Source organism: Mobula birostris, chromosome 3 (genome assembly GCF_030028105.1).
Source record: "Mobula birostris isolate sMobBir1 chromosome 3, sMobBir1.hap1, whole genome shotgun sequence".
Taxonomy (NCBI): Eukaryota; Metazoa; Chordata; class Chondrichthyes; order Myliobatiformes; family Myliobatidae; genus Mobula; species Mobula birostris.
In genome coordinates, this window is record NC_092372.1 from 58,126,803 (window position 1) to 58,141,808 (window position 15,006).

The 15,006-nt window shown below is 39.9% G+C and overlaps 1 protein-coding gene across 10 annotated transcripts in view; it reads left to right on the plus strand.

Moving 5' to 3' along the window:
• The window catches only part of dlc1 (DLC1 Rho GTPase activating protein), a 515,219-nt gene that overhangs the window by 469,474 nt on the left and 30,739 nt on the right, over positions 1-15,006 (plus strand). For all 10 annotated transcript variants that reach the window (XM_072252658.1, XM_072252661.1, XM_072252657.1 and 7 more), the window contains one exon: positions 13,495-13,566. In XM_072252658.1, the coding sequence (XP_072108759.1) occupies positions 13,495-13,566 (72 nt within the window). The remainder of the gene's footprint in view (positions 1-13,494; positions 13,567-15,006) is intronic.

The following is a 15,006-nucleotide window of genomic DNA, read 5'->3' on the forward strand; positions in this document are numbered from 1 at the left end:
ATTTGTGCAACAGAATTCAGCTTTTAACGACGACGGCAGGCAAGTGTCTCCCGCTCTTCTTTCATTATTCCGTTCTGTCACGAAGTGAGCATTGCTAATAGGGTCAAATTGACATCAGTTTAGGTGTACTATACTTCAGTTTACTGTCGTGGACAAACACGGGGAGGTACAGTACAATGTTCACAGCATTATCACAAGCACGTAGGTACTTAGACATGAAGTTGTTGTGATAAAAATCCAGGCTTCCAACGTCCCTGAAAGCAATGTGGTTGTGTTTTTGAAATTACTTGTGTTCATTTTCAGTGATTCAAAATAGAAAAGAAAGAGTGCTTATCCAAAATAATGGGGATGATCACTCTAATGATCACAAACCTAATGTATCAACCTGGAGGCTCAGCATTTACTTTTCACTACTTATGAACAGGAACAAGTTGTAATAGAACTTCATGAAGGGCAAATGGGTTGCCTAGTAAGTAAATAAAGGAACACTTCAACGTTAGCTATGAAAATAGCTCAGCAGGAATTTATATTGTTTTTATAACTTATATTTGGTTTGACGTTCAAAATAGATATGTGATATGAATTTGGCCTGTAGTGTTATGACCTAGAATGTGAGAACTCTATAGCTCATAGTTGCATCAATTCTGATACTAAAAAAAATCAAGCTGAAACGTTTCTCTCTTCGTGGACAGTGTCTGATCTGTTCCATATATCTTTTTAATAACAAATTTCTGACATCAATAGGTTTTTTTGAATTTTAATTATGGATGCATTAATTAAGCTTAATCAATCTATTAGTAATAGTGCAGCGTTGTTGCCCCTTATCAGGGAGGAGAGGCCCAGGAATGGTCTGGGGCAGTTCAGTGGCTTGGCTCATATAGCCGCAGATTCAGCATCCTGGGTTCATTGCTGATCTTTGGTGATATCTGCGTGAAGTTTGCACGTTCTCCCTGTGATCGCATGGGTTTCCATCCCGCATCCAAACAACACGGGGGTCGGTATGTTAATTGGCTGTGTAAGTTGTCCCTGCTCTATAGGTGAGGAGTAGAGTCTAGAGACCGATGATGGGAATTTGGGGAGAAAAACAGATGAGGGGTGAGACTACTGTAAAAATGGATTGGTGTGAACTTAATTGGCCAATGGGCCCATTCCTGCATTGTTTTTCTCTATGACAACATATTTGTCTATGGACTATGACAGAAAACAAGGATATATTTGCATCACACAGTGAGATGGCAGTGATTGACAGATCCATTCACAATATTGCCTTCTATTAGAACTAATGGACCCAAACCCTTCTACATAAAAATGTAGCTTTCTACAGTAACTTTCAGGAAAAAAAAAGTAAGATAAAGTTACCAAGAAAGCAGATTGGCCAGGACTGCTCCATATAAATCTGTCACCAGGACAGAAAAGCTGCGTTGTCTTGTATATAGTCATTCAGTCCATCTGGCCTGCAGCCATTGGTATTCCAGAGGGCAGATAATTAGCATTAGCTATCTCCATTATTTCTACGTTTCTGATTCCAGTGTGCTCTTTCAGGATCCAGCAGATGGCTGTGGCCTCCTGTAGTCCCCTGACCCCAATATGATAAAAAGAATTATGTGACAGATTAAACTCTTGCAGATGCAGTTCGATGAGAGTGCCTCATCACTTGTGTTTGTTCAGGATGCATCTGGTGAATGCAGCCTGCAAAGAGGGAGCTTGTTCTCTACAGGATGGATCAGCATTGTAAACAGGAGTCTCATGCTTTACTTTTCCCCTTAGCAACAGGAAGCAAGGACAGGAAAGAGGTAGAGCTAAGATCCTGAATGGCTCCAGACAATATTAAACTTACCACACAGCATGCCAAAGTCATCATGCCTATAAAAAATGAAGAGGAAAATAAGAACTGCAAAGTTGATTGTCTCAGAATTTCTTCTGTTTAGGATGAGACTTGAAATAGACTCTTGGCATTTACTGTACAGTAGCAAGGACCCACCTTGTATTGTTTAAGTTGATGCATCAGGTCTATTTTGGTCTTCCACACTAAATATAGCAGATGCACACACACCACATCACTAAATCATACTGCATAGAGATGACATTTTGGAGCTGCCATTATCCTCCCAGAAATGTGTCTTATATTGCCCTGCTGCTGGCTATCATCAAGAAAAATATTGTTCCTTTGGTTGTGGATTTCAGTGATTTTAAGAATCATTTTCAAATTATGTATGCTAATTTCTCTGTAGGTGGTTGAAAATATGAAGTATATTAGATTTAGACAAAAATGTAAATATTATGTTTCATTATTATTATTTTGTTAGCTTGTCTTATGTGAAATATGAGCCTTGTATTTAGTACTATATTTCATTTCCCATTTCCTTGAATCCATTTATTTAAAATATACCTTATTATTCAAAACAAAAAGCACACTAGAAAAGTGAAAATAACTGAACGAGGAAACTTCAGGAGGGTGAACCTACAGAAAGCATCCAGTAGGGGTACCTGGCCAGGTACTGAAGACCTGTACTATTGGACTGACTGTTGTGTTCACTGATACCTCTCGCTACAGCGGTCTGAGGTACCCAGCTGCATCAAGCGGGCTTCAACTATACCGGTGCCCAAGAAGAACGTGTTAACTTGCCTCAATGACTATCATCCAGTAGCACTCACATCATCTGTGATGAAGTGCTTTGAGAGGTTGGTGGTGAAGCATATCAACTCCTGCCCGAGGAGTGACTTGGCTCTGCTTCAGTTGGCCTACCATTACAGCAGGTCAACATCAGATGCCCCTTCACTGGCTCCCCACTGGAGCATTTGGACAGTGAAAATGCATACATACATCAGGTTCTTCATTGACTACAGCTCTGCATTCAATATTATCATACCCTCTAAACTAAACAATCAGCTCTAAGACCTAGACCCCAGTATCTCCTTGTGCAACCGGATCCTCGATTTCCTCACTTACAGACCCCCAGTCAGTTCGGATTGGCAACAACATCTCCCCCACAATCATCATCAGCACAGGTGCACCACAAGGTTGTGTGCTTAGCCCCCTGGTCTACTCGCTTTACACTTATGACTGTGTTGCTAAGTACAGATCCAATGCCGTATTTAAGTTTGCTGGTGGAACTACTGTTGTGGGTCAGATCAAAGTTAGTGACGAATCAGCACATAGGAGGGAGGTTCTGAATCTGGCTGAACAGTCTCTCCACATCAACCTCTCACTCAACATCAGCATAAACAAAGACATGATTATTGGCTACAGGGGGAGGACACTGGAGGCCCATGAGCCTGTCCTCATCAGGGGATCAGTGGGAGAGAGAGTCAGCAACTTTAAATTACTCAGTTTTATCATTTCAGTGGATCAGTCCTGGGTCCAGACTGTAAGCCGTCGCAAAGAAAGCATGGCAGTGCCTCTACTTTCATAGAAGTTTACGCCAATTCAGCATGTCAACTAGAACTTTGACAAATTTCTATAGATGTGCGATGGAGAGTATGCTACTGGTTGTATCGTGACCTTGTATGGGAACACCAATGCTCGTGAATGGAAAAAGCTCCAAAAAGTAGGACAGCCCAGTCGATCACAGGGAAAGCCCTCCCCACCATTGAGCGTACTTACAAGAGGCGCTGTCACAGGAAAGCAGCATCCATCATTAAGGACCCCCACCATCCAAGCCATGCTCTCTTCTCACTGCTGCCATCAGGAAAGAGTTACAGGAGCCTCAAGTTCCACACTACCAGGTTCAGGAACAGTTATTACCCCTCATCCACCAGGCTCTTGAACCAGAAGGGGTGACTTCACTCACACGTCACTGAACTGATTCCACAATCTATGGACTCACCGTTAAGGGCTCTTTACTGCGTTCTTGATATCTATTGCTTATTTCTTTTTTTTTGCTTTTTGTTGTATTTGCAATTTGCTATCTTTTGCACATTGATTGTTTGTCCAAGTGCAGTTTTTCAATGATTCTATTATGTTTCTTTCTATTTAAAATGAATGCCTGCAAGAAAATGAATCTCATGGTTGTTTCTGGGGACATTTATGTACTTTAATAATAAATTTACTTTGAACTTTGAACAGGGGACTCCCTAAGAATAAGAAAATAAGAGCATATAAAGGCTGAAACATTTTAAAGAGACTGATTATATTTCCATTCCAGTAATTTACCAAAAGGACACTACAGTTGACAAGATGGTGCTATGTTCTGAAAATGTTACTGTTTTCCCAGACTCATGGCAGTTTATCTAAGGATGTTGTGTATTAAACAATAGCAGACATACTTGGCAAATGAGACTTCAGTGTGAAGCGTCTTGTGTCTGCCACTGTACAAGAACACAATGAGTCATTGGAAATTGCCCATTGTTAAGTGCAATATTTATGGGAAAACTATTTTGTGTATATGAACTGTCAGCTTCTTACTGTAATTTATTATTTTCTGCTAATATATAGTCCTCATTTGTGTCTAAAATGTCCATTTTGTAAATATTTACTTTAATCATAATAAAAACGTGCATTAACCTACATTGTGAACTGAAAATGTGAAAAAGACACTCTTATATCTTCACGTTGTAAAACAAATGGACGTAGAAAGCAAGGACAGTTATGTTAGAGTGCTGCTTCTGGATTTCATTCCAGCATTCAACACTATTATCACACAGACGTTCGTGAACAAACTCCCACTCCTCAGTCTAAATACACCACTGTCAATTGGAATTTTGGTCTTCCTAACTAACAGACCTCAGATAGTCAGGATGCACAATCGCTCCTCTCTACCCATCTGTCTCAACACGTGTGCCCCCCACCCCCCAGGGCTGTGTGCTGAGCCATTGCTGTACACTCTGCTCACACATGACTGTACAGCCCCAAACACCCAAGAAATCACACCGTTAAATTTGCCAATGACACGACAGCAGTGGGGCTTATCACCAACCACGATTCTTGATGAACCCCACCACTGTCGTGTCATCGGCAAACTTAACAATGTGAAAGCCTACAGAGAGGAAGTGGAAGAGCTTAGCATCTAATGCCAGGCAAATAACCCCTCTCTCAATGTCGTTAGGACAAAGGAGATGGTTATTGACTTCAGGAGAACTCACACCCCTCTTTATATTGGTGGCACAGCAGTGGAAACTGAGCAGTTTCAAAATTTTTGACTGCAAATCTTGCGCAACCTCTCGAGGTCTCAGACTCATTATACGCAATCAGGAAATCTCACCAATGACTCTACTTTCCAAGGAGACTGAAGAGAGCTGGACTGTGCACATCTATACTCACGTCATTCCACAGTAGAGAGCTGCATCACTGCTTGGTATGGAAACTGCACTGAGCGGACAGGAAGGCTCTACAACGGGTAGTCAAAACTGCACAATGCATCACCAGCACAAGCCTACCAACCATCAAGGACATATACACAGAAAGGTGCTGGAAAAGGGCCAGTAACAACATGAAGAAAACGACCCGCCTTGCTTGTGGACTGTTTGTCCCACTCTCGTCAGGGAGCAGGCTATGTAGCATCCAAGACAGGACAACTAGACTCAAAAGCCATTACTTTTCCCAAGCAGTAAGGCTGATCAACACCTCCATCCACTAACCCACCACCTCCACACCCCAACTACCACTACTTTATCATTTCCTGTCAGTCACCTTATGTGCAAACACTCCTGTGCCTAGCATCACTTTATGTATATAAGCTGTCTTATGTATTTATGATTATTGTGTTTTTTATCTTACTGTGTTCTTTTGTGCTGCATTGGATCCAGAGTAACAATTATTTTGTTCTTCGTTATACTTGTGTACTGGAAATTCCATTTAGAAGACTGGGGAGTGGGACTAAATGGGAGAATGGATCGGCTCATGATAAAATGGCGGAGCAGACTCGATGGGCCGAATAGCCGACTTCTGCTCCTTTGTCTTATGGTCTTAAACAATCCTGAACAAATGACATTCAGTACTATCGTGGGAATACTTCAAGCAATCTTGATGAAGGACATCTCCACATGTTGAGTCTGTATTTGCCTAACATGGGAGCTAATGAGACACATTGAAATGCTTTAAAAATAATTCAAATTTGTATGCAAATAAGTGTTTCCTAATAATAAAATTATTATTTAAAATTAGTTACATCATGTATTGTTGGAGGTGCCTGTTCGGAAGATGTTAGTGGATATAAGAAGCAGAAATTTAAGAATGTAATTTCTCATACACCATATATCATGAATATTCAGATGTGTATCTAGATCTAATGAGAATTTGTAGAGTCCCAGCGTAATTGATCTAACATGGAAATAAGCACTTTCATCCACTCATCTTTGCCGACTAGCCCTATGTTTAGAGCCCTATGATCTAAACCTTACTTTATCCATGTACTTATCCAAATGCTGACGAATCTGTTGGAATTCTTTGAGGAAATTAGAGGCAGGACAGCAAAGGAGAGTCAGTGGATGTTGTTTACTTGGATTTTCAGAAGGCCTTTGACAAGGTGCCGCATATGGGGCTGCTAAACAAGATAAGAGCACATGGTATTACAGGAAAGATACCAGCGTGGATAGAAGATTGTTTGACTGGCAGGAGGCAAAGAGTGGTCTTTACTGGTCGGCTGCCAGTAACGAGTGGAGATTATTGTCAGTACCGCTTCTTTTTACATTATATGTCAGCGATTTGGATGGTGGTACTGATGATTTTATGGCCAAGTTTATGGACAATACAAAGTAGGTGAAGAGTCAGGTAGTGTTGAGGAAACGGAGTCTACAAAAGGGTTTTGACAGATTATGAGAATGGGCAAAGAAGTGGCAGATGGAATACAGTGTAGGGAAGTATATGATCATGCACTTTGGTAGAAGGATTAAAGGTGTGGACTGTTTTCTAATGAGGAACAAATTCAGAAATCAGAGGTGCAAGGAGAAAGAGAAGATCACTGGCTATCCGCTACTGACAGTAAAAGACCTGTTCATCATGGAGTGAGGAAAAGAGCTGAAAGAAATTACCATTGACTCCACCCACCCCAGCAGTCACCTATTCACCAAATTGCCATCATAGAGACACGAATCTATCACCCACCAGGGCTACCTGTCATCTCCAGAGCTTCTTTTCTGCAGCTTCTCAACAAAACTCGCTCTGGTGTAGTACCCTCACTGTCCCTGTACAACATTCATTAAATTGTCTTTCCTGCTTTTCTTGTTCTGTTGATAATTATTGGTTCTGTTCAAATGTTCACAATTATTTCAGTTTTATTATTGATGTTTGCGCATGTGACTGTTCTGCTGATTATTTATTGCTCACGGTGGTTTACACTATTTTCTTTTTCTTTTTGTAATGTCTGTTATGATATTGTCCTGTCTTTTATGCACAATCAATTCTGTTCACATACTAGCAGTAAAATGATTCTGATTCTGAAATAATTAAGCAATAAATATTGAGAACATTTCTTGAAAGTGAGTCCATAGTTTGGAGGATCAGTTCAGTGTTGGGGTGAGTGAAGTTATCCACTCTAGTTCAAGAGCTTGATTGTTGAGGAGTAATAGATGTCCCTGAACTTGGTGGTGTAGGACTTGAGGCTCCTGTACCTCCTTCCTGATGGCAGCAGTGAGAAGGAAGCATGGTCTGGATGGTGGGGGTCCTTGATGATGGATGCTGCTTTCCTGTGACAACACTCCATGTAAATATGCTCAATGGTGGGCTGGTCTTTATGTGTGATGGGCTGGTCTTTATCCACTACTTTTTGTAGTTTTTCCTATTCAAGGACATTGATGTTCCCATACCAGTTCGTGATACAACCAGTCAGGATACTCGCCACCACAAATCTATAGAATTTTGTCAATGTTTCAGATAACATGCCAAATTTGCGCAAGTTGCTAAGAAAGTAGAGGTGCCACCATGCCATCTTTGTAATGGCAGTTACATGCTGGGTGCTTGTAACTGCCTCAGCACAGATCCTCTGAAACTATAACACCAACTTAGAGTTGCCGGCTCTCTCTGCTTCTGATCCCCTGATGAGGACTGGCTTATGGACCTCTGGTTTCCTCATCCTGCTGTCAGTAAGCAGCTGTGTGGATTTGCTGACATGAAGTAAAGGGTTGTGTGGCAACATTTTGTTACTCAGGTTTATGATGAGAAATAGAATCAGAATCAGGTTTATCATCACTGACTGATATATCCTGAATGACAGCTGAGCCTTGTTGTAACATGCACATGTTCAAGCAGTGATCAGCCCACAGAATCCCGAGCAGAATCCCGGTAGCTTTCTCAAAGTCAAAGTCTGTCCCAAGCCTTTGTAGCCCATCAAGCTGGTGCTAATGCGTGAAGCGACTGAGAGTACGAGACTCCCCCCCCCCCCCCCAGGGTCTCTCGTGAGGTTAACCCCCAGCATTTGCTGGTATCCATTTTCAGCTGGGTGGACTGGAGCCATGTGTGGTTAAGTGCCTTGCTCAAAGACACAACACACTGCCTTGGCCGAGACTCGAACCCACGACCTTCAGATCGGGAGCCCAACGCCCTAACCACTTGGCCACGCGCCACACAATAGTGGCAATGGCAGAGGTTATATTTCTGATATGTCAGATTATTGACTCAGTATTATTCAGGATGAAGTGCAGGATGTTCTGGTTTCACTTTATCCAATTGTGGTTTTGGAGCATACAACAATGGCTTTGAAGTAACAATGAGGTTCACAGGGAAATATTTTGATGAAACAGATTCAAAAATCTTGAACATGAGCTAGTAGCTGGCAATTTGACATTTACCAACAATGGACAATCCAGTTTGAATTTGTACAAGTGACTATAGTCAAACTCAAGGTTTCACAGACCATCATTGTACATCCCTAGATATCTACTCTGTGTTCTGCAGTTTTGGTGGAAAGTCGTCGAGCATTGCATTTTAAATAAGGTTTCACTAGTTACTGTAATTTCAATCATTTAGTTTCAAAGGTAGATGATAATGCTCTCTGTTTTAGATACCAGCTCTGATAATGTTGATTGTCACAGATGTTCCAGTTGATGTCACACCTATGTTGCATTCTACTTGAGATAAGAAGATATCCCTGTCACTTTGAGCAGTCGCGGAAACCCGACAACAGCAGTTGACTTTGACTTGATTTCAGGCCATTTGCTTGGCATTTTGTTGTTACCCTGCAGTTCCGTATTTATGTTAATGACACTATTACAACTGAGAAATTTTCTATCCTCCCTCCAAACAAAAGCTGACCTTGTTAATTGGAGCAATTAAATGTTAGCATGCTACTGCTAAGATGTTTCAGCAGAACCTTGGTTCTGTGTTTATTATCTGGAATGAGGAGCAAGGAGTGGGTGAGGATTCGTCACAAAACTCTGAAGTGCAAAATATCACTTTCTCCAGAGCAACTGACCAAAGTGATTTATTTATGAGCACTTATTCATTTCTGGCTTAATTTCTTGTCTGTGGTTTAGTTTGCAACATCTTGTCTTTGAGCAAGAAAGTTGTGAATTCATGCTGTAGCCAGGTACTTGAATACAAAAATTCAGGGTGACTCCTTAATGCAAAACCAAGAGGCTGCTGTACCCTCTGAGGTGTTGTCAATCAGATGGTGAGGTCTTTCCCTCATACATTTTGTACATCTCATTTATTACAGTAGATTCTGATTAATTGGGCCATCAGTTACTCTGGGCAGCTATTAAAAGAACAAAATTTAATCAAGAAGAGAGCTGAGCTTCTGTTCATTTATTTATGACACTATGCCAATTGGGACAGGAGACTAGTGCTGAACAGTTTCTAACTAGTGTCAGTCGTGTGCACTTGTGTGACCGTTAGACACTACACCGTACTTAGATTAAACAGTTTATAAATAGTGTCAATTTCATCTATTTGGGCTGACAGTTGCCCATTCAAAAAGTAGTGATCTTTGATCATTTTATTTTTTTATTTTGACTTTAAAACATTTCAGAATTTCAATCAAAAGAACGTGGCTGCGTACACTTGATGAATTCCCCCATTGATAACGATTAGGAACTAATACGCAGTTTTACAGTACTGTAGTAATATAGTATTGGTAGTATTCTAATTTGTTCTGTTTTTCATTTAAATGCATAATTTGTTACTCAATTAAATGATAGTTTGTCTTGTTTATGCCTTTTTAACTATTTATATGAAACTTCAGCTAATTGGGCCAGCTGCTTAGTTGTGCCTAAATGTACTGGCCCTGGTGTGTCCCAATTAATCAGAATCTACGGTATTTGGAAAATCAGCTGAAAAATCCCAATATTTATTTCTCAGAATATCCCTGAAACAGATCATGTATTGATTAATGCAGTTTGCCATGCCTAAACTAATTCCTTCAGTTCCAACAGTGAATGCACATCATTGGCTAGAAAGTGCCTTGGGATGCCCTAACATCATGAAAGGGTCTACATTAGTGCAGTTTTCTTCTTCTCTTTCTTTTATTATTGTTGAACCTGAGGTTTGTGTCTTTCAAGTCCATTTACATTATAATTTCATCCCGTGAGCATTAACAGTACAGAAACTCCACAACATGAAGCCATGCCTGTTTGTGAATTTTGTGGGAGTGTTGGAAGGAGTAAAGTCTCTATCAGACATTACGGAGATTGGCCCTGCGCTTGTAATGTCAGAGGTCTCCAGTAACCCCATCTTTTAGCTCTAATGTAGGATTAGCAGTGGTGTAATCCCCAAATGATGAAGTGACCTGAGATGGGGAAGGCTTTTGTTGGTGTTCACGTTGATGTTGAGAAATGAGTTTATTAAAAGGTCCATGATGGTTCCTGTTAAGCTTTTTTTCCAAGGGAGGTGAATGAGGTAGTTTTTCCCCAGGATCTGACTTATGTGCACTTAATCATATCTTGGTTAATTTTTTTAAAATAATAACTAAAATACTCCAACTATGTCACAAGAATTCATAAATGATTGTAAAAAATATTTTTCATACTTACACCCCTTTGATAGTAATGTTCTCCATTTTTGAGAAAGTTAATCTGTTAGTCAGTATCTCATTCCCTTTTTTCGCAAAGGACTGACTTGGCAACATCACAAATGAAAAGTAAAAATGTTGCAATTGCTCAACCATTTGACAAGTACCATTATCTCCAGAGCAGTGCTTTGATGCAGGTAAGCTCTGTGAAGCAGGAGATAAGGTTGAAGTAGGTGGCAAAATGGTCCACTTACCTTTGTCTAACAAAGTTCAGCATTTTGCTTCTCTGGGAGGCCAAAATGTCGTCAAGGCTGCTTAAAAGCCAGGAATTCATATATACTTACCACCTGTAATCTTGATTTGACAATGTGTGAAAGTGAGCTACTGTCATTTATTTGGCAACATAGTGCAAATCGTCTTCAATCCACTGCAGACAACTTGCTCATTTCTACTTTGCACAGTGAAGCTGCTGCATTCTTCAGTGAAGGATTAACTACTGGAAATTTACCTTCAAAGTGTAAACTTTATGTTGCTTTGTATGTAATTATTATTCACACTAACTAAGTTGATAGCAAGTAAACCTGAAGTGTTTTGTTGTACAGCAATGGCTGAGGAAGGGAGAGAGTACTCAGGCTAACACAAAAAATGAAGTAACAAAACAACTTCCAGTTTCCCTTCAATTCCTTGGTCAGTTTACCCTTCAAAATTGTTATGCAGAACTTGCTAGAGAGCAGTATGACTAAATTTGAACATTAACAACTTTTATTATTTCAAAAAAGTTAAAATAATATGAACAGTTCAGCAATTGTATTATCACATCATTTGTTAGTGTAGGAATGCTGAGTATTTCAAATTGTAAGTGCGGTATGGGTAACATACTAGGGATAAAGAATATATTAAAATAATTCCCAATACAGCAAATCAGTGGTGCCTCAATGTGTTGGTTCCCAGTGGACTTAAAACTGGAACAGTATTGTGCTGCTTATTAGACATTCCATTGCAAGGAGGCTAGCGCTGCCAAGGGATTGTGTAAGGGATTAGTGATTAAGTCGTAACGTGCTGACCATCAGTGCTGGTTACTGCTTTGACAAGGAGGCTTCTCTAATCTGTGAAGGAACCATTGGGGTTTCATTTATGAATAGATTACAAATCTCCAATCATGATACTGTAATAGTATGTAATAACAGTAATTAATTTATCACCTTTGGAGCACATACAACAATCATTTACTTTGTACCAAACATTTTTGCTCAGCAAGGTGGTAAATTTGAGATGCCTGTTCAATTTCTGTATGCTAGTTTAAGTCTACAAGAGACAGGTGCTGATTGAAATTTCTTTTATAATGTCCCAAATAGCACCGTAGTGCAATAAGGGCATTTTTCTATGCACCTTATTGAGTACTTGCATTGTACCTGTCATTACCAATATAGAAGGGGAAAAATCCTGTGTAGAGTTTATCATATTGCGAGAACCTCCCTACAAATACAGAGCAGTCACTGTTAAGTAGATGGACATTACAATCAGTTTTTCTCACAGCAAGATCTCATCTGCATCAATTGAATGAATAACCCAAGTATACAGAAAATCAAGTAAAGTTGTGTTGATTTTAAAATATTTGCTTTGTGTCTACTTGTTTGTGTAGTCAGGGACTTAGTTTTGCAACATATTTGAAAGGCTTCTTCAATACTACATTAAAGTGTCAATTTAGGTTATCCATTCAAATTTATAGTCAAGTTAAATCACAACTATTGGACTGAGACTCAACAGTGTTACTCAAGGAGGCAAAACTGAAATTCAGTGTAAATAAGCATGTTCAGAGCAAGCCACTGTCCGAAGCAGATTAACTTCATTTTGATGAAAGTTCTCAGCCCAAAGCATCGACTGTTTATTCCCTTCCATATACGCTGCCTGACTTGCCGAGTTCCTCCAGAATTTTTTGTGTGTTGCTCAGGATTTCCAGCATCTGCAGAATCCCTTGTGTTCTTAACTTAATTCTTCAATTTGATCACCAATATTGCAAACCGAGTACCTCTAGGCATTTTCTTTTGCCTTTCTACTTCCAAAGAAAGCGGGCAATCATTGTTAATTTTGCCTTCAGTCAGATACTCAAGAATTGATAGGGCTGAATTAATGCTGTTTATAATGAAATACACATATTGAGTTTTTCAACATAAAAGCCCTCCAGTCCTGCCATAAATTGATTTGAAACTTCTGTTCCCTGTTTACAACTCTGTTTTTAATCATTATACTCCTCATTTATCTAACTCCCAATGCCTTCCAAAATCAACTCACTGCTCCAAACCTGGCATCTTATGTCTCTCTAATTTAACTGTATCAATTTTGATAGCCATATCTTCAAATCCTCAGGCCTTAAATCCCAGCAGTCTTTCCATAACCTGCTCCTCCTCTCTCTCTCTCTCTCTGTCTCTCCTTTAAAATTTTCCTTAAAGATTTAATGTTAATGACCTTTGATTGTATTCTTGATGCAAATATTTTACATTAAAAATGTGTTGTGAAATTATTTGACATTTTACTAAAATATAAATGCAAGTTGTTATTGGTAATAAATACTAATGGACTAAACATGGGACCTTGAATTTGTTTTTCCTTTTAGAGAGCGAGGCCAAGGAGGCCTGTGATTGGTTACGGGCAGCAGGTTTCCCACAATATGCACAGCTGTACGAAGGTGAGGCAAAGTTATTGAAGCTAATGTATACTGTTGGATTAAACCACCATAGGAAAGAATTCCTTTAGAGTCATGTGGTAACTTCTAAATTTATGCCTTAAAGATACAAAGTATCTCATGTTACAATAAACATAGATCTTTCATTATAATTCATGCCATATCAAAACTATCCCTCCATGTTGATAGCAATTACTTTGTTCCCTGGGGAAAGCTTTAAAGTTCAGAGTACGTTTTTTAAAGATTGCCTCAAATTTTATTTAATACCAGATGTTCAAAGTCGTAAAGATAGATTTTTAATCATGACTTCAATAAAGCCTTGCGCTTGTAAAGTATATTTTTGAAAAACCAAAGGAAAGATGGACAAGCAAAGATTAGGTGAGACACTTATGATAATTTTTTATTACTGAATTTTAATTCTTGAAGAAAGATACATCGGAAGATATTTATGCATTTTATTAAGCAATATATTTTTGTATTCCTGTCTTTACTATCACACAAGAAGCAATTTAATTCCATTTTTTCACATAACACACTACAAAGTTCTATTCCCTCACTACATGCAAAGGAGGTCTGGTAAGGTGGGGGGGTTAACATATAGAATAAACACAACAAATCCTGACAATACTCAGTTGTTCAGGCAGCATCTGTGCTTCTTAATAAGGGTCATAAACCTGAAACGTTACCTGTTCATTGACTCTGCCTGATCCACCTACTGCTTCCATATTTTCTGCCTTTTTTTCAGGTTTCCAGCATCAGCAGATTTTGATACTTATAGTGGACAGCCTTTCACCATACAGCTAAGCTTTCTCATTTCCCTAGCTGGCGGTGTTGCTATATGCAGTCTTCCTCTCCTTTGCATGTTGCTTGAGTGCACCCACTGGCATGAACTCCTGGATCTTGGAATGTGCTTATTAGTGACATACAGTCACAAGAGTGTCCTCTGCTAAATGACCAGATACATCACAGGGCCTCACCTACCACCCCACTAACCTCCGCGTCCAGTACATAACTCTCTGTAACTTCGGCCATCTCCAATGGGATCCCACCACCAAACACATCTTTCCCTTCCCCCACTTTCCGCTTTCCACAGGGATCACTCCCTACGTGACTCCCTTACTCACTGATCTCCCTCCTGGCACATCCTTGCAAGCAGAACAAGTGCCATATCTGCCCTCCCTCACTAACATTCAGGGCCCCAAACAGTCCTTCCAGGTGAGACAACACTTCATCTGTGAGTCTGTTGTGGTCATCTGCTGCTTCCAGTGCTCCTGGTGTGGCCCAATGTATATCAGTGAGACCCAACATAGATTGGGAGACCACTTCACTGAGCATCTCTGCTCCATCCGCCAGAAAAAGTGGGATTTCCAGGTGGACACCCATTTCAATTCTACTTCCCATGTCAGCCAATGGCCTCCTCTACTGTCATGATGATGCCATGCT